This window comes from Sphaerodactylus townsendi, linkage group LG01 (assembly GCF_021028975.2).
Source record: "Sphaerodactylus townsendi isolate TG3544 linkage group LG01, MPM_Stown_v2.3, whole genome shotgun sequence".
Taxonomy (NCBI): domain Eukaryota; kingdom Metazoa; phylum Chordata; class Lepidosauria; order Squamata; family Sphaerodactylidae; genus Sphaerodactylus; species Sphaerodactylus townsendi.
In genome coordinates, this window is record NC_059425.1 from 160,960,187 (window position 1) to 160,981,282 (window position 21,096).

General features: G+C 42.3%; 1 protein-coding gene across 1 annotated transcript in view; it reads right to left on the bottom strand.

The window, feature by feature from the left end:
- The window catches only part of ROCK2 (Rho associated coiled-coil containing protein kinase 2), a 130,527-nt gene that overhangs the window by 5,670 nt on the left and 103,761 nt on the right, over nt 1-21,096 (bottom strand). The window contains exons 27-31 of the mRNA XM_048498693.1: nt 18,393-18,463; nt 17,024-17,112; nt 15,151-15,229; nt 14,035-14,293; nt 7,705-7,918 (exon numbers count right to left, since the gene is read on the bottom strand). Coding sequence (XP_048354650.1) covers nt 7,705-7,918; nt 14,035-14,293; nt 15,151-15,229; nt 17,024-17,112; nt 18,393-18,463 — 712 coding nt within the window. The remainder of the gene's footprint in view (nt 1-7,704; nt 7,919-14,034; nt 14,294-15,150; nt 15,230-17,023; nt 17,113-18,392; nt 18,464-21,096) is intronic.

Sequence of the window (21,096 nt, forward strand, 5' to 3'; positions counted from 1 at the left end):
CTAGAATCCACCACCTTCACTGTCCCCGGGGCAGCTGCCAGCATCCACCATCGCCACCCTGGAGGAACAGCCGCCAGCATCCTCCTCTGCCATTGTTGAGCCCTCAGTGGCTCCATTCTGTAAATGTTTTTTGTTGGGGGAAGATTTACCTCCCATATATTTTATTGTTAATTTCAGACTTTTTTGGCAGATCTAGAGGGTCCCCAAATTCTGCAGAAAAATCTGGGGTTTAATTTGCTCCCCAGCTTTGGATTGAGGTATCCACAAGCAGGAGGTACTGTTGGGAATTAGATATATGGATTAAAAAAAACAGGAGAACTAAGCCTGTACTATTCTTTCACCTTTTACATTCTCCAAAAAACACGTAGACCATTTCATTATTTTACATGAACTGTAAGTCCAATGCCAACTATGTACTTTGAAATATGAATAGGGCCTGGTTTCATTTGTCAGAGATAAGCTATCAGATAATTCAGAAATTCACAATCCATGGAATTGACTGGAGCCAAAGACACCAAAGCAGACTAGATATATTACATTTTGCATTTAAAACAATTACAAGAAATGGAGAGTTAAAGCTTCACGTTCAATCTTAAACCATGAACAAACATTCATTTGTATTAAGAAGAAGAAGCTTTTCTTTCAACATTAAATAACTGGGCTAAACAGAATGTGGCTTTTAACATTTTGTTGCTCGTATGTCACCTCAAACACAGGTCCTCCATGGAAAAAAGGTGCCACTATTTTGTAAAATAAAAAAAAAAATCTACATCACTGTCTTCAGGGCCAGTCAGCCTGCCACTCTCCTCTCTCCACTTACCCATTTGGCTCATACAGGAGACAGGTCCTCCTCTCCTGCCTGCTGATGAGAGATAAAAGTGGCAGGACTGGGGCTGGTAAGGGTAAACAGCAGCAGTTCCAGCTTCTTCTCCCCTGCCCACCTGCAGTGCTGTCAAGCCAGCAGCCTGCCTACAGAGAGGCGGTGCCAGGACAGCCGTCAGTGGCAGAATCTCCAACTGCTTCACTCAGCTGGCTCCTCCCTCTCCTTGCAGTAGGTTTATATTGTTGGCACAAGTGCAGACAATGTTTCTCTGTTTTGGGGTTCCCCCCGCCATTTTTAGCACACTTGGGGTCTCCCAGGTCTGAAGAAAAGTATCCCTTTCCCGAACCTGGTCTGCTTTTCTATTAATCTGCACATGGGGTCCAGCATTAGATAGAGAACACAAATCTTTTGAACATGGGCTTTTGTTCGACTTTTTGACATCACATTTTTAGCCATGAATCTGCAACATTATCCTATATGTATCAACAGGACAAATCATGAAATGCACAAAATCCGCCTTTCATGCAATACTGAAAAAAATTAATTCTGAGTGTTGCTAAATGACAATATTGTTTTTATTTGTATTGCTTTTTTAAAAAAAAACAGAATGAACTGTAAGATTTAAAAGAATAAGAGTGTATTGTAAGACAATACACATTCTGTAAATTTATATGCTGATAATGTGTTTTCTATTTCTTACATTTTCTATACCCCTAGTATTAAACTAGATACATATAACCCTTACACAAATATTGTCATTTAGGGTTCCTTAATGTTAGTTAGCGTGCATTTATGCTTTAACCACAGGACTCTACTACTTACTGTTGAAATGTTAAAACACATAGTACAGAAAAAAAAATCAGTGAAGAATAATTCGAAGAACAGGCCCAGAACTAAAACAAAAATAAATAAGTGATAAAGAGGTAAGATCAAAAAGGCACTGGGTTCATTTACATTTTTAACAAATGGAAAGGACTCAAATATTAGTTGGCACTTTTACATTTGTTTAGAAAGAAAAAATAGAGTTGACGTCGCATTTGGTGGCTGCAGGTAGAAGAGTCACCGCAACCATTCCTTCTAGCTCTGAGTCCAAGCACATTAATATGTAGCTCACTTTCATTTTGTAACCAAGAACCTTGCATGTTATACTCCTTGCACCAGGCTCCCCAACCCATCTGCGAGGTGTCTGTTGTCCTGTGACGGCATCCTAGCGGGAACCCCTTTAAACAAATGCAGTTTGTCAGTCCATTTTAACTATTTAGACTGACTGATTGTTCTGAGAATCCTCAACCTCCTATGTAGAGATTGACTATTAGGATGAAATGCCCAGAAACCACAGCTGCAGTGGTCTCATCCACAACCTGGCTGTTGTTCACACAGCTGTAGCTGATGTCATTCATCCCAGCATCTGCTGGATGTCCCTGTTGGTACTGAATCACAACATGAAAATGAGTGTCCTTCCAAGTCCAACACTGCAAACCACACTAAAATTTTAAAAACTGTAACACTAGACACAACGGGACAATTCTGAACTCTGTGACATAAAAATATTTGTTCAACCCACATAAATCTAATACAGGTCTATCTCCCATCTTCTCTGAAATCTTAGATAATGTCTCATCCATCTTAGCTGAAAACAAAGTGTCGCCTTCAAATGGTAGTTCTTCTGTCCTCTGATTGTCTCCAAAGCCGTATTCTGTAGTCATGCACGTCTACCCATAACCACAGCCATTCCCATCAACCTCCATGCAGTTTCTGTGTCTCGCCTGCTGGCATTGATCTGCTGCTTTGAAAGTTTCACTGCATCTGCATACATCTCCTTAGCTTTAACCTTACCACCTTCAGGAAGTAGATCTAGACAGTTGTCAATCTTATCCCATAACACCAGTTGAGAGCCTGATATAATGACCATGTAGTTATCAATGTGTGAACTTAAGGAAGCTTGATGCATACACCTTCCATCCCAATGCATCCAGCTTCCTTCCTTATGAAATGGAGCCGAATATCTATCACTTTTAGGTTGCAACTTTTCTATCACTACTGATGGTGCAGGTGGATGCAAACCAAGGAACTTGTACTTCTCTTGTTGCACTTCATAATAGTTTTCCAGTTTCTTAGCTGTTGCTGGAGCTGACAAGGGTCTCATCCACAACTCTGTCGACATCTCCAAGAACCCCACAAACATAGGAATTGTGACCACTCCTGCTGACCCTGCAACCAAATGCAATAATATCTTATCCGTAGGCTTCAGAAACACTGCCTCAATAGGAATGTCCAGCATCTCCAACGTTCTCCTCATCTGCTCTCCATACAAGCAAAGGCCTTCAGATAGTGAAATCACTGGCATCTCCACCACTTGCTCGTCAGGGGAAACTTCTGACATCATCTCAGAACCACTGTTGGAACCAACCACACTACCTGATTCAAATGTAGGTTCAGTCAATCTATGCTGATCTGACTCCCTAGATGGCGTGCTAACCTTCGAATCTGTTCCTCAAAACTGGCTGCACAAATCAAACAATTTGGTGTTGAAATACAGGTGATGCCAATAGTTGAAATAAATTCTGTCACAACAGACTGCCACCATATTTGTCCTCTACACTATTGGAGGTCTTGGATCTGACCTTGGTTCAGGTTGTATCACCCATTCCGATGACTTCTCCACCTGAACGTCTTCCTCTCCTGATAGGAATATAACTGGCAACACTGACCTCACTGAAGATATTCTAGGCATGGGTGAAGTCCCTTTAATTAACTACTCCAACTCTGTCAGGGGCTCTTCTCTAAGTGTTAAGTCTTTTCCTTCGTCTTCTTTGCTGGTGGTTCCAAATGACATCTCGAAACTGACGGTGAGCTGTGTCTCTTCAGTCCCTCCAGATCTGACCAAGACCCTGACTGAGCAGATTTCAATGACCTCTCGGATGGTACTTTCTTACTCTGCCCAGAATTCTTTGGTCCTTCTTGGGCTGTCAACAAGGTGGCTTTAAATTTGGAGACTCTATCTGCTCTGGCCTTGGAAGTAAACTGCTGACAAATCCAAGCACAATAAACACAATGTGTGCTCGTCATTGTGAGTCATCTTCACACCACATTGTGAATACATTTTAAATAAGCTTTGTAGAGCCATTTCCATTGCTCTGCATCCACTGCCAGCAAACGAGGTAAGGAGAACGAGGACTCAACTGAAGAGCAAAGCTCTGAAGAAATTTTCTTGTCCATGGCGAACAAGGAACTGAGGGTAGAGGGCGCTGTCTGTTGGCCAGATGGCTGTTTGAGAGGGAACACACATGACATCGATGGTCACAGGAGCGCCCTCTGATGTCGAAGCTCTAGAACTTCACTGAACTTCAGAAGTGGGGATGCATTGAAGACTGACGGTGAACAGGAATTCAGAATCCTGCTGTTTAATTTTATACAAATTCTTCACTTTTTTGTGGAGGTTTGACTAGAGAAAGATCAAGCCCACACCCCCACACAATTTCTCAAATACACTTAATTAAAGCGAGGGCTATCTGCCCTGTCCTTGAACTGTATAGGATACTTGGACATAGTCAATGTCCAAGGCTTTTGCCATCCAAATCAATTATTCTGAATAAAGCTTGAGGTGGGGTGTATTTTCCGGGCTTTATGGCCGTGTTCTAGAAGCATTTTCTCCTGACGTTTCGCCTGCATCTGTGGCTGGCATCTTCAGAGGATGCATCTTCATCCATCAGCTTGAGGTCCTCTGTTGGAGAAACTGGAAATGGATCTCAAAGTTGTCCTCATTTACTGATGGTTTAGTTCATGCCCCCTACTGTTCAGGCAGGGCTATATAACTTTCTATTTCTCTCCCAGAACGATAGGGGGCTGTCGTTCCTCTCCTTCCAGTTTCCGCAGCTCAGTATCAAGACAGGTTGCTACTTGGAGTAGGTCCACAATTTAGTGAATGATGAGCCCCACTGAAAGAGAATGGCAGTATCATCATGCTTTTACATCAAAGGTTGTTGAACAGTTGATCTCTGATGATGAGAAGAGGTGATACAGAGGAGGCATGGGGGGCATAAACATCCCCCCAAAGCATGAATGTTCTGAGATGCTCTAGTCCAGTGGTTCTCAACCTGTGGATCGTGACCCCTTTGGGGGTCGAACAACCCTTTCACAGGGGTCACCTAAGACTCTCTGCATCAGTGTTCTCCATCTGTAAAATGGATAAATGTTAAGGTTGGGGGTCACCACAACATGAGGAACTGTATTAAAGGGTCGCAGCATTAGGAAGGTTGAGAACCACTGCTCTAGGCTAATCCTGCACTGAGCAGGAGGTTGGACTAGATGGCAACTTCCAACTATGATTCTTTGAATAGGAAGACTGGCAAGACTTTGACTTTGGAAGGCTTTGAATAGGAAGATTGGCAAAGATGATGGAAACCTTGCATTTGACAAGACGAATGAGTTAACAACACCAACCATTTTTCTTGATCCAAGGGAGGCAGAGGGATTTCAAAAACATCATCTCCCAATGTGGGATAATGAAGGAGCTGCAGACTGGCGGGGATGGCAGAGTCCCTGTCATGAGACAATGATGATTGACAGTGAGGGGAGTGGGAGCCTCAGTGAGAGACTCCCAGACTCCAGCCATGTGTACAATGGGGACTCCAGTGAGGAGAACACTACAATGGATGATGTTGAGGAAACAGAATCGGAGGATCTCAGTGTTGAGATACCAGAGATCACAGCTGAGAAGAGACAATAGACTGATGAACTGGAGAGTCAGATTGATACATGGACGGCAAGCTTCAGCGTTAAGGAAACACTGGCAATCAATATCGAGGAGATACCTCTGGTGAGCGAATCAGGGTATGTGACTATGACACATTGGTGATGACCTCTAGGTTTGGAGAGCCAGCAGCTTGGTCTGAGAGGTATTTTAACCTTCCTTTAAGCCTTTTTTACCGAGGGCTCTGAAGCAGCCCACATGGCCACCAAAGCTGAGTCAGAAGGCGGCTCAGATGGAACTACAGGGACTGAAAAGGCCAAGATCATGTGAGTCCTCTTTGAAAACATACTAGAGGGAGTATCCACAAAGTGGCTTTAAGCCTCATGGCCTATTCATGTCTGTCCTAAAAAGGGGGCAAGAAGAGACGTTCATCATGGTCACTGTTCTGAGTCAACCTAGTTCCACATTTGGAACTTTTTAAAAAAATGCCATTATTGATGAGAAGGAAAAGATTCTGAAGTAAATTAAACATTCAGGTTAAAGGAGGTATTTTTTCCACAGAGGTGTAGAAAGAACTGAGGAAGGAGCAATCTTCCTGACTCCTTCCCATTTGGGTGGGAAACCAGCCTTTCTTGGATCTAGAGGGGAGGGGGGAGAATGCTTCAAGCGCTAAAAAGTTTTCAGAAGCCTTCTGGTCAGTTCTGTGTGACCTGCCAGCACAGTTCCCATGTGGGACTGCACTGAAGACGTGACAGTGAACTCTAAAGAGACAAGAACTGCACCTATCTGGAACCATTACACTTATGTACCTATCTGAAACCATGAAGTTTATTAACCATACATAAACTATTATGCTGTTATACTTATAAACTCTATTTCTGTTTAAGAGAAAACAACTATTTAATTTAGAGTAAATGATCAGAGCAACTTCCACAAGCTGATCATTTTGTCACTCTACGATATACAACTAAACCGTCTTGTTTTAGGTTCAACTAAGAATTCTAAGGCAAGAAGCTTTGGTGGAAGTGAAAATAAGTGGAGAACACTAAGGAAGGCAAGGAGGCAGTATAACATATGTAACCTTAGAACACTTCTGAAAGATGCCCTTTAAAAAGTTACATATAAATGGGTCTCACAGAGAAAGAGTAAAAGCGTTCCATACAAGATACAAATCAAATAGCCACCATCTTTGCTTTGTTCAGATATGACAAGCCAGGGGTTACCACTATTTGAACAAAGCTGGAAGATCCTTGGACTCTCCCTTCTTCCTATCATATGCAGCAAGCTAATTAGACACTTTCACTTTGTGACAAGTCTTATGCCCAAGATAGGCAGTATGCGTGACAAACGTCACACGTGTTTCGGCCCATAATTTGCTGTTATGTCCAAACTGGCAGTGTATGATTTGTGTTTTCCCTGCCAACTAGTATTAAGCCAGATTCTGAACTCCTAGAGCAACCACAAAATGATGATTTAGACATAAGAATACTCTATGGCTACTGGGAATTTAAAAAAAAAAAACATGCCGGAGGGATCTCCAGCCAAAGTGTTACCCAGGTGAATTAATCTCACATCTCCATTTGTCTTAATGCTAGAAATCAGGATACTGTTTCTAGGACTATTTTAAAGGTAAAATGTTTGTTACAGCATATACACTCAACATGCATTTTCTCACGGTACAGAATGTCATAAAAGGTGACGCTTATGAAGATGGGGCAGTGGTGATAAAGCAGAGGGTCTGATCTGATACAGTGGAAATTCTGACTTCAACACAATCTATATGTCTTGAAACTTTGCAGCAAAAGGAAGTCTCATCTTCAACCTCTAGTAACTTTGGTTTAATGGAACACATCAGAAGAAGACATTAGTAATTAGTATGGATTTTACTCTTAAATTGATTTTACTCTTAAAACAAAAGGTTGAATTCATACTATAGCCTTAACTTCCGTTGATACCTTCTATGATATTTCGTGTACTATTTCTTTCCTGAGCTATTTTGAAAAGAGGATTCAATTAGAATAGTCTCATTAAGTCAAGCAGATTAAATAAATAAATACTTTATAATGCCACAAACAATTTTTCAGAGAAAAAAAGGCTACAGTTCATATGAGCTGCCCAGTGCATTTATCTGAAAAAGAATTATTTAAACCTGCCATAGTAACTATTTCCTGTGCAGGTATATTTTTACCTCGGTTTGTTTGGAGGAAGCTGTCGACTTGGCCGTCTGATAGACTGGTTTGGCTGTACCTTCATGGAAGTTCTTGGAGAAGATCGTGCAAAAGGATCTGGTGCTGGAGGCTTTTTGGGAATCTTTTTGACTAGACGGCTCACCCATTTCTGCTGCTCCTCTGTAGAATTGGCTAACAGTAGTAGATTTTTTGCCGTTGAAACGTCATAATTTACTGAAATATTAAAATCAGCATCTCAGTATGCAGACATGTCAATTTAATTTACTGAATTTAAATAAAAAAGAGTGTATTATTCTTTATAGATAATAGTTGCAACCAACTAAAGCTGAGCCCATTTCACCTCAATTAAAAGGTGCTTATCTTTGGTTAAACTGTTCCACACCACAAGACAATAAATATAAAAATAATGGGTTGGATGCCAGTAAGATACTAATGTCAGTGAAATAGAGGACCCATCTGCATGGGCCGATAAGAATGGGTGTAGGATAGTAAAAAAATTCCAGGGGGGGGGGGGGGCTTCACACAGATCCCACCCCTAAAATGTGTCTGCCCTGTGTTATTTTCCCCAAACTGGGTTTTTTGAGAATCATGCTATTTGCGAGTCTTTTCAAAAATCCTGGATTGCAGCTGCTTGCAGGTGAATGACCAGGAAGGAGGCACTTCATTCGCCTCCATTTTCCTTTTAAAATATGTTTTTGCGGCTTACATCTGCATAGCTATGCAGGTGCAGATGGCCTCATCGTGAGATATTAGCATAGCTGTGGGGGTTCGTTTGTGCATGGCTGTGTAGCCACGCATTGGTGGGAAGTCAATTAACAAAAATAGGCACGTCTCTGCGCAAAGGCACGACAGCAATCCGGATTGTTTCCGTGGGCTCCAATTGCTGCCCATATGGATGCATGCGAACGTGAAAACAGTAAAATGGGTTACTTTATCCCGACTGCAACCCATTATACATTTGCTGTGCGGAAGAGGCCAGAATGTTTCTGCCTCCCCTAATGCAGGCTTCTGATCTCCCCAAAATGTTGCTCCTCAGGAACATAAGAACAAGCCAGCTGGATCAGACCAAAGTCCATCTAGTCCAGCTCTCTGCTACTGGGTGACTTGGTGGCTCCACCAGGTGCAACTTTTTGGGAGCTCACTATGCTGGGATGTGAACGCATATTATTGGCCTTCTGGGGCTGTTGCTCCCGATCCACCTGGTTCTGTTAAGGCATTTGCAATCTCTAGATCAAAGAGGTGATCAAGATTGGTAGCCATAAATCGACTTCTCCTCCATAAATCTGTCCAAGCCCCTTTTAAAGCTATCCAGGTTAGTGGCCATCACCACCTCCTGTGGCAGCATATTCCAAACACCAATCACATGTTGCGTGAAGAAGTGTTTCCTTTTATTAGTCCTAATTCCTTCCCCAGCATTTTCATTAGATGAATGCCCCCTGGTTTTCCTAGTATTGCTTGAGAGAGAGAGAAAAATTTCTCTCCTGTCAAACATTTCTCTACCCCATGCATAATTTTATAGACTTCAATCCCATATCCCCCCTCAGCCAGCCTCCTCTCCAAACTAAAGGAAGTTCCCAAACGCATGCAGCCTCTCCCACTCATAGGAAGGTGCTCCAAAGTCCCTCAATCATCCTTGTTGCCCACTTCTCTGCACTTTTTTCTATCTCCTCAATATGCCTTTTTTTTGAGAGATCGCGGCGACCAGAACTGGACACAGGTACTCCAAGTCGCCCGGTCGCATCTCACTGCTTTTATATAAGGGCGGACAATCTTTTGCAGTTTTATTATCAATTCCTTTCCTAATGATCCCACAGCGCCATAGCGTTTTGCCTTTTTTCACAGCTGCCATGCATTGAGTTGACGCATTCCCAGCAGGAACTATCAACTAAGGCGCTTCTTAAATCCCTTTCCTGGTCTGTGACTGATAGCACTGGACCCCTGTAGCAATGATCAATATGTAGAAGTTTGGATTTTTTTTGCCCCTGTGTGCATCGCACTTCTACATTTTGCTACGATTGAACTGCATTTATGCCATTTTTCTAGAGCCCACTCACCCTAATTTATCAAAGGTCCGGCTTTGGAGCTCTTAGCAATCCTTTGTGGTTTCTCACCAATCCCTACATAATTTGGTATCATCTGCAAGAGCTTGGCCACCACGCTACCCACACCCCTACTTCCAGGTCATTTATGAATAGGTTAAAGAGCACTGGCTCCCAAAGCGGATCCTTGGGGACACCACTCCCGACGCTTATCTCTCCATTGTGAGAACTTCCCATTTACACTCCACTCTTTTGTTTCCCCTGTTTCTCAACCAGTTTTTTAATCCATAGGAGGGACTTCTCCTCTTATTCCTTCATTGCTGAGTTTTTCTCAACAGTCTCTGGTGAGGAACTCTTTGTCAAAAGCCTTTTTTTGAAATCCAAGTAGACAATGTCCACTGGTTCACCCTTTCGTCCACATGCCTGTTTACACCCTCAAAGAACTCTAGTAAGTTTGGTAAGACAGGATTTGCCTCTGCAAAAGCTTGCTATGCCTTTGACCTCTTTCTCAATGCAGGTCTTGCTTTCTTTCTACATGTTTTACCTCAATTTTATCTTTAATGATGGAATTCTACTAATTTACCAGGAACAGATGTCAAACTGACTGGCCTGTAATTTCCCGGGTCCCCCCCTAGATCCTTTCTTAAAGAATTGGTGTGACTGATTGGCCATCTTCCAGTCTTCAAGGGGATGGAACCTGATTCCAGGGATAAGTTACGCATATTATTAAAAGTGAGAAGATCAGCAACAGTTTCATGCTTGGAGCTCTTTAAGGAACTCTCTTGGGTGAATGCAATCTCTGGGCCAGGGGATTTGAAAGGTAACATTTAGTTTATCAATGGCTGCCAGAACTTCTTCCCTTGTCTACCACTATCTTGGCGGCTAGTTCCCATCGGATTCGCCTCCCTAAGAAGCTTGGTTCCCAAGGTGCAGGAATGTTCCTCACACACCTCCTCTTAAGGGTGACAGACAGATTGCAAAGGAATTCCCATTCAGCTTCTCTGCAATCTCCCTGCCATCTTTTAAGCACACCCTTTGTTTGCCCTTTGTCATCTAGCAGGCCTACCGCTTCCCTTGCTGGCTTCCACTGCTTTTTGAGTGTACTTGAAGAACTGTTTGTTGCTGAATGTCTCTTGATGTTATCGCATGCCATGCGTTCCTCATAATCCTTTTTTGCCCCTCCACCTTTACAGCTAACTTGGCTTCTCTTTTGCCACCATTTGTGATTTCCCTCTCATATTCTTCTTATCAGCCAAACTGGACTTCCATTTTTTCCTAAAGAGACATTTTTCTTTTTTTCTGATAATTTCCTCAACCTCTCTGCAGTATAACCATGGTGGCTTTTCTTTTTTGGATTTTGGGTGCTGCAGCTTTTTCTAACCTGTGGAACTTACATTTCCAGCTAGAGCTTTTATTACATGTGTTTTTAAATTAACCTCCAGAGCATCCCTGGACAGTTTTGAGCTCTCTTTGATTTTTCCCTTTCAGCTTCCCCATGCGCACTATCCCCCCTCTCATCTTTGAGAAATTTCCCTTTCTGAAGGCAGTAGATGTAACTTAAGCATTAGTAGTTGCCACTTGTTCAAGCATGCTGAGATAACTGAATCAATGACAGCATTGTGAGTGGCTGTTCCCTATCGGCTCAACAAACACTGACTTCCTCTGCACCAGGTCCCAATGGGTCCCACATAGGAATTAGATCCTAGGATCCACCTCTCCCCTGGTTTGGTTCCACAACCATCTGCTCCTAAAGCCACAGTCATTTTAGCATATCCAGGAATGCTCTCTCCCTTACTATGACCTGAACATGCATTTTTCCAGGTTTATATGGGGATAGTTAAAATCACCCATTACCACTACATTTTTGTTTTTGTTGGCCTCTCTAATTTCTTTTTTTTTTTTTTCCATCTCAGAATCCTCTTGTGCACTTTTGGTCAGGGGGACGATAATATATTCCCTAATATTAAACTGTCCTTCACAACCTGGTATTGATATCCACAGTGATTCCTGTAGGGGAACCAGCTCCCCTTGCATTGTCTATTTTATGTGATACTATGCTCTCTTTGATGATCGTAAAGGGCAACTCCACCCCCAATGCGCCTCTATCCCTATCCCTTCCCTATAGGAGCCTGTAGCCTGGTATAACAGCATCCCACTGGTTCTCCTCATTTCCACCCATGTCTCTGTAATGCCCACTATATCAAAGAGTCCTCCTTCAAAACTCTGTACTCTCTATAGTTCCCCATTTTAGGTCGAAGATGCTTCTACTATTAGCATAGAAGACACCTGTATACCCTGTCTCTGTCCTTAACCTGGGATTGGAAAATTGCTGCTTTACCCTCAAGTCTTTTGTAGACACTATCCCTTGTCACATGCACATTGCTATGTTCCTCGCTTGTATCTCGTCACGGTTGATTTAGAAAAGAAACCTCCCTCTCTGTCTGCATCCCCACTTAGTATACTGTATTCCGGACCGAAGTCACCTCAGCTCCTGGGTCGGCTTTCCCCAGTGATCAGTTTGTAAAAGCTGTTCTGCCACCTTTTTTTTTAATGTTGAGAGCGCCCAGCAGCCTGGTTCCTCTTTGGTTAAGGATGAAGCCACGTCCACGTTTGCTGTACAGGCCTACCTTGTCCCAAAAGGTTCCCCAGTTCCCTACAATGACAAATCTGAAACCCTCCTGCCTTATACCACCTTCTCATCCGCACGCATTTGGAGACCCTGCTTATTCCTCCGCTTGCACTAAGCTACCGCCCTGCAGCGTGGAACGGGTAGCATTTCTGAGAATGCCACCTTGGAGGTCCTGGACTTCAACCTGTTTCCTAGCAGCCTAAATTTAGCTTCCAGAACCCTCCCGGCTACATTTCCCAATGTCGATTTGTGGTGCCAATATGTGGACCACAACTGCTGACTCCACACCAGCACTGTCTAAAAGCCTATCTAGGCGAAGGCGTGACATCCAGCAACCTTAGCACTGGGCAGACTGAAGTCACCATCTGGTCATCACGCCTCTCCACAGAGCCATTAACTCTCTACATTTTCTAATGATGAATCACCCACTACAAGGAGCCCCCACACGCACCGGGGGGTATCCTCAGTGCGAGAGGATAGCTGATCACCAGTTAAGGAAGGGATCCCATCTAAGGGAGCATCTTCCACCACCTCAGACTGGCACCCTCCATCCCCAAGGCCTTCATTCTCCATGACATCTGAAGAGATGTCACCTTGGGAGTGGGACCCGGCTGCTAGGTCCTAAACATGAGAGGCAAATTGGGGATCTGTAGCAGGACAATGGAATGAGCCCACCCCTTTCATTAGCAGAAAATTTAGTCAGTGGAATTTTCATACTATGCTTCAGGGAACCTTGGAATTGTTGGAAGAATGAAGTAATGAGAGTCTTCTATGAAAAACAGCTAGCCATCTGTGCTCATTTGCCATGCAAGCCAGAGGGCAATATTGGATGTATTCTACGATTCACAATCAAATCGTGCAGGACAACAATGAAGCCTGATAGGCCATCCCCACACCCAGAGGTGGGATCCAGCAGGTTCTCACAGGTTCCCGAGAGTAGGTTACTAATTATTTGTGTGTGCCAAGAGGGGGTTACTAATTGGTGATTTTGCCACGTGATTTTTGCCTTAGTTACGCCCCTCCTCTCAGCAGTAGTGCACAGAACTTGAAGCAGTCTAGCAGGAGGTGCACTGGCGTGCGTGGCAGCCTGCGCCTGCGTGCATTTGTTTCCCGCCCAAGGACCGGCGCAGCGGCTGCGTCCTTGCCACAACCCCGCCCAGGAATGCCCTGCCCCAGAATGCCCAGCCACGCCCCCGTCGTGCCCGCCCAGCCCCGTTGGCGCTACGCCACAGTTTGAATCCCATCACCATGGGAACCTGTTACTAAAGTTTTTGGATCCCACCACTGCCCACACCCTGAATGAAGCAGTTGCCTACGCTAGAACTAGCTCCAGAGGTTTTTTTTTTTTTACAAGGTACAGAGACGTCTTGATAAAGAAATCTAATTGGAAAGGGGTTCTGAAATGCTTGCTATTGGAATCATGGAAGCATTTACCCATGTATTCTGCACACTGAATCCCGTTCTTCAATTATATTTCAGAAGTTGCAGAGGTATAAAGGCATTTTGAGTTAACACAAATGCACAGACTCTGTCCCTCTCAGTGAAAAGGAGGGGAATCTTCTCGTTGAAGCAATTCTATTGGTACTACACAAGTCACACAGATTGCATTGGGTCAGTCTTAACAGACCAACTGAAGTTATACTAAGTAATCTCCTAGTTACCTTTGCAAGGTGCTATAATCTCTTCTTTTTTATCCATATGATCTTTATGACATTTGATATGGCAGCGTCGGCATTCTAAAGCAGGAGGAGGTTTAAACATGTGCCACAGTGGCTTCATACAAGCTTCACAATTGGTTGGGAAGTGATAGAGAGTAGGTATGAACTCGTGTCCTTTGTGACAAATATAATTTTTCTCCCCCATTGGCTCTACAGGAAACTCTTGCTCCTTTTTGCTTTCTCCTTCATTAGCATACAGGATCTGGAACAGAAACAACAAAAAACTTAAGATACAAGTCCCAGCTCCTTGAAAGAAAGTCAGTGTTGTTGTAAAAAGAAGTGTGAGTAGAAATGAAAAATGAAGGTAGGGGAAAAAACCCAGATGGAAGGAAAAAGAGCAGTGACAGAGAGGCAATTCAGACAACACTGTAAATGTCCTGTCTATACTTTAGTCATAATATTTGATTAAGGCATATGCAAATAAAGGCCCCACTATGCAAAGGTTTGATCCGTACTATCATTTCCTGTATTTTTATGAGTTTAACTGCTGTACTGTGTTGACATAATTCAAACCTACACAGTTCGAGATTTATGGACACAAGTCCAATCCAGTATGTAGACATCAGGCATGGAAGTAATGAAGGCACACTTGGTAGGTGGCATGAACTTCAGTCTTGCTCTCTGAATGCCTGTAAGCTTTTATGCATATCCAAACCTATCCAGAAGTATGTAAAAATGCAAAATAATTGATGTATCCTGTTCACCCCTTTTACAGAGATACAAATCCTATTTGAGGTTCCAACTAACCTATGTGGAAATGTTTTGAAACACCAGAGAACTTGTGCAAGACCAGATCTCTGCAGAAAATGTGTATGCAGGGGCAACCATTTTTTTTTACCAAAGCATACTAAAGTACTTAATTTTAATGTAAGTAACAGAATGATGCAAGTATTTTTTTTCCAATTTACAGACTTTTTTGGAGCAAATACAGAATATTCTAAGATAAACCGTACAGTCAAAAATTACAATTAAATTAGTTCTAGTCATTGGCAAAGATATAACACTTTGTTTCCCCAACCGACATGTTTTTTTTTGTTTTAGAGTTATTGAAAGGCATACCTGGAAAATCCTTGGAATCTCTTTGGAATCTGCTCTGTATACATCCGTTTGTGTGACTGGCCGGACATGGAATAATTTACTGTACAAGCAGAAATATGATAAAAATGTAAATAAAACCTGAACTACACGAAAAAGCGAGCAGTCCTTCCTAAACTACTTCAGTAGGGCTCACCACAGCCTCTAAATTATGGGTTTAAATGTATCTATCTTTTTTAAAAAGGCAACTAGTGTTTTAAGGCTTTGCCAATACAGAGTGTACAATTGCCAATCATCATCATTCATTATATGGAATTAGCCGATCCCTTCAGGGCAGAATGTGAATTTTTGGAGACTGTCCCTTACAATCTGGGATGCTCTAGTCTAATCCTGTGAAAGAATCGTTCTTATTGTCTCATCAGAGATCTTAATATTTTTTTAAGTAGACCTGGTTATGTTGGACTAAGATCTTATCTGAGGCAGCCGGAATGAAGATGGCAGTTCTGACCACCAAGGATGGACTAATTCCAAATTTTGGTAGGCCATTTGCTAACTCAACCACAACCACAACAACAACCTTTATTTGGCATTTAAAAATAGGTTCTAGAGCATTGCCAGACATTTTTGAAATACAAATCAAGAGTACATTCAAAGCGCAGACAGGAAGACTGTATATAGCAGTATTCATTACTTAGAAAGTTCTGTCACTTGTAAAATAAATTTTGCTACTTTTTCCAAGAGCATGACATCTGTGTTGTTTAACAGAAGCTCCACAACAGAGCAGTCAGAGTCACTTTCAGATTTGTCAAGGGCCAGCCTGGGAGAGAAATTCCTAATGCCCACATATCTTGGACAGTCAAGAATAATGTGAGCAAGAGTCTCCATTTGATTTTTACAGTGTGGACAAACCCGATCCTGGAGAGGGATGGATAAGTAACGACCCTTTGTAATGGCCGATGGGAAGGTATTGGATCTGGCCCTTGTGAAACTCAACCACAATGAGGGTTGTTTACTTGAAAACAAATAAGTAAAATATATGTCTTCGATCAGTTATTTCAAAGCTTTTTAAAAAAGTAAATACAATTTTAGGCCGAAACACCTGATGAGCACCTCAGCACCTATCGATGAAGGGAATTCTCCTAAGCCATCTGCTGTTTGGCCAAGGGTCCTCCCTTGGCGCTGAGCATCACTGATGTGAATCCTAGCTACTGTATGTGGGAATGCTGGTGGGATTCAGCACCTCTGAGCACAATTCTGTGCAGACAATAAATAAATGAAGTGCCAAAATTTTTATTTTTAGTACTGTCATCTGGTAAAACAATACTGATGGCCTTGAATGGTATTTTTTTAAAAATACATCAAAATCAAACTACAAAAAAACCCAAATAGTGTAATTCTCTTTGTGCGTGTATGTGCGTTCTCTGAATGGTCAGCAAATGAAAAGAAAGGGATGCAACGAAGAGCACGGCCTCCCCTTGGAAGAAAAGTACATCATGTTCTTTGTTCAGTGATAGGTACTTAATGCCATTTAATTATGGGCCCAGGTACTACACTGCAGCCAAGATCCAAAAAATCAATTGGCTAGTGTTCTATTTCACTTTGAAATGATGCTGGCAAAGAGGGGGCAAATCACATCTAGATGCTCTCTCTTTCTCAAGGCCTCCCTTGCAGAGGCAATATGCCAAGTAAAGTATCAGAGCATCATATTCAAACTTCTCCAGTCTATGACCTCATTATCCATTAGGTTTTCTGGTTGCATTTTTAAATTATAATTTACTCACCATAGCCCACAACATCTTTAGCCACTCATATTTGCTTATCTGTTAAAAAACATTTTTTCTAAGGTCCAAGATCATCTAGGATCGTAACAAAAGCTAAGTATTGCAAGAGTACTTACTCTATGTCTAACACCATGTAAGGGTTTGACTGCTCTTTATCTTGCTCACTGTCATAGAAGAGGATCTTCTTGCTGCTGACAACTACGTACTGTTTAAAAACATACACATACAGGCTCAGCTTGAGTATAAGCACAGCTTTTATTACCAAGGTTCGCATTTATTTTTAGGTCAGCTCTCTCCCATGACAACGTATTTATAAGGAAAAACCAAATCACAAAATGAAATAACGAATTATTTGAATAAATATTTTGGCCGATACATTTAAAATCTTTTAAAAAGGATTATCTTAGTGAAGACTAATTCACAATTAATGTTGCAACTACTGTAACAGAAAAAACAAGCAGAAGACCAATATGAGAACTGTACAAGGAAGAAAACAGTCTCCTAAAGCTACAACGTGGCAAGGCTGATAAAAACTATACCGGTGGTGGTGATGGTGGAGCATCTATAAAAGCATCTACCTCTGATTTACAGCTATAATTATAAATCTTACTGCTGGATTATTAAAATAAGCAAATCTCTGTCTCCCACCAATTACAACTCCCCTTCAATCTGCACCTAAAATAGACCAACCAAGCTCTGGTGAGGTGGATCCTACCCCTATCTTCTGGTCCAAACAGTCCTCCTCCAATTCCCACCGTTTTGGGGGGGGGAAAGGGGAGGAAGAGACACTTACATTAGACTCCTTGGAGGATTATTAGATTTTTTAAAAATTGCACCAAGAAACTTTACCATATTTTCAACTTTCAGGTTTGTTTATTGAGTGCCTGGCCACAGGTTACAGTCAGAGGCGTAGAAATGGCGAAAAGCGCCTGGCGCACTGATGCATCCTCCGGCCCCATCCCACCCCGGAATGCCTCCATCTCGCCCCGGAACGCCCCTGCCACACACCCCCCCCCGGAGCTATGCCTCTGGTTACAGTTAATATTTTACAGCAGCTTCGCTACACAACCTTTGCCTCCTGAGGATTCTAGTTTCCCATACTCCTCACTCTCCATACTCTTAGGGAAAGTTAGTTATTAATAATGAGAAATTAACATCAAATGGAGAAAGGAAGTCAGCAGCTCCTCCTTCACTGTGTGAGAGTTTCTATCCCCTCCAGCTTTCTCTGCCTCTTGGCTTTGTGTATGTACAAGGGCGGGGGTGGATGGGGGAGCCTCTTCAGAGCCTTTTCAATTTAGAATTTCTGTTTAGAACAGGCCAACCTCTCACATGGTCAGCAATTAGACATACAGTTAACTTCTAGAAAAGCAGCAAACAAATCTGGGGGGGGGGGGGGGGCTTATTTTATTGCTGGCCGCTGAATCAAATACGAATAAGCACGGAATGTCGTATCAGAACAGCACATCAAAGAAAGATAATTCTTACCTTTTTAACCCATCCAAATTTCTTAGTGTTGTTTCGGACAGGCAAAGAGAGCCAACCTTCCAATCGTGACTCTGGGGGAAAAAATGGAAGCAAGCACTGAAACCAGCAATAATTACATTCTCTTTTGTTTTTAAAAGTCATGTCAGCTCAAGAAAAACGCTTTCCAAAGCTGTGTTCATCTACAGCCCCATTCCACAAGCAAAAACAGCATCTCAAAAAAGCTGAAGTTCAGACCAACTCCTCAACAAGAACAAAACTCACAGTGCTTGAGCTGTTACTGGACAGCATTTCTATTGGTAAAAGCGTTCGCCGTATAAAGCAATGTTTGCTACCAGCCATTCATTTTTCATCTGCAAAGGCGTTACCAGTAAGTACACATGTTCTCCTGCGACCACACCTTCAGAATACTCAGAAACAAGACATTCCAACTCACAATATCCAGTAGTGTGATTCTAGGATGTTCTGAGTACTTGGAGAGGCTACTACTGCTAAATGGTTCTGGTACTCTTATTCTAACAGTTTAATATTTTGTTTTCAGATTGATTCACTGGTACTTGGTCAATACTGGGGAGCACCTTTACCCACATTAAGATTTTAAGTGTTAGTAGGATTCTAAGATTTAAGAAATCTATTAACACATTATACACTCTAGCATCGGGTCTTTTTAGACTTAACAGACCCCAGTGGCGTACTGCCTATGGAGACGTGGGGTCACACATGACGCCAGGCACACGCCTTTGGGGGCGCCCAGCAGGCTCCTGCCCACCCCTCCCCCAGCCCCCTGCTGCCACTGCCACCTATCCTCCACTTTCGCTTACGCAGGATCAAAGAACCAGCTGGGGAGGCTGCATACGGGCAGCCTGTCTCTATGACTTTCTTAAAAGGGCAATGCTCCAAAGATTGCTTAAGCATTGGAGCATTGCCCTTTTAAGAAAGTCATCGAGGGGAAAGGAAAGCGTGAGTGAGTGAGGGGGATGAGGTGCTGTGCAAGTAAGTGCTGCGGCGCTTACTCACGAGTAAGCAGGGCTCCGCGAGGGGGGCGCCCGGAGGGATTTTTTGTCTCTGGGTGCTAACTGTTGTCATACGCCACTGACAGGGCACAGATACAAGAGGTCTCTGACACCGACGCTTTTCCAGTAGTAATTGAGTCTCCTAGTTTTTGTTCTTTTTCAGCTTGTTATTTTCTTTGTGACCTTCTTAATTTCAGTCTTAGGATCACCCAGAACAGGGAGGCAACCGAGAGAACAGGGGAGGCAACCTAGATGCTGAACAACAATACAACCAAGCAACCAAGGAAAACCATTAAGGGCTTGGAAGTACCAAGTTGGCAGTATCACTTAAGTCAGTGGCATGGGAAAACGCAACGGCACAGTTTTACGCCAGTAATACTGTTTCACAGAACCACCCAGACTGGCACATGCTTTCGGTAGAACCGATAAATGCTTACCAAGCTCGGCCGAATATATACCGCCACTACCATTTTATGTACAAAAGTTAAATGCAATGCTTTATCACCAAGCTGATAAAATCGAGTCCTATCTAAACTGAAATTATCTGTAAAATGCATGAAGATAAATAAATGAATAGGTCTGAATCTACAGAACTTTGTAAAAATGTGTAAACTCAACAGATTTTCACAAAACATTTTCCACTGGGATTTCAACTTCAGGACATAGAAGTCTTGGAGAAGATGCCGGAGTTTAAAAAATTATTTTATGGAAGCAATATTTTTACGAATGTTTTTTTTTACCGAAAGTTACAAAAGACACTGTACATTTTAATGCTTGTTTAAGACTAAAATTGTAACTACATTAAATTTGATACGGTTTGTAAAAAAGTTATTTGTTAGAACCTTATTCTTGTTTTAGTTCTTCAGATCCCTGGTGCAGCATAAATACAAACGCAAGCCATATTTTACTACTTTTCACATTCTTGAATATCTTTCCTCAATCAATTGTTCTCACTGACTTGCTATACAAACATTCACATCTATAATCAAATGGACTTTTGACAATACTGTGGGGCAGTATTACTAACACAATTTGAAACTTCATGTGCATATGTGGGTATGCATATATATTTTCACATTCTCTCTCTCTTTCATACACGGGCATGTGCACACACACACAAACACACCCCACAAGTAATACAGCACTGCAGTGTTTAGCTGGCAAAATAAAATGTTAATAGTCCTGCTGCACTCATTCCACCAAAAGATGACAGTAGAATTGTATATTAATCTGCCATTTCCTGGACCTTCTTTGTTCTAGAATGCTCTGCTTGGGTCCTAGTGGCTTGAGGACAGAACTAGGTAGGCACTATGACCCAAGCAGAGCATTCTAGAACAAAGAAGATCCAGGAAATGGCAGATTAATGCACAATTTCTCTGTCATCTTTCTGTGGAAAAGACTATGGCATGTAATGTACATTAGCATGTTTCTCCGAAAATAAGACATCCCCTGAGAATAAGATGTAGTAGAGGTTTTGCTAAATATAAAACATCCCCCGAAAGTAAGACGTAGCAAAGTTTTTGTTTGGAAGCATGCCCATTGAACAGAACGCCAAAGCATGCAGCTGTGGAGCGGAAAAATAAGACATCCCCTGAAAATAAGCGCATCTTTGGGAGCAAAAATTAATATAAGACACTGTCTTATTTTCGGTGAAACACGGTATTACCAGCAGCCAATGATACAATTAATTTCAG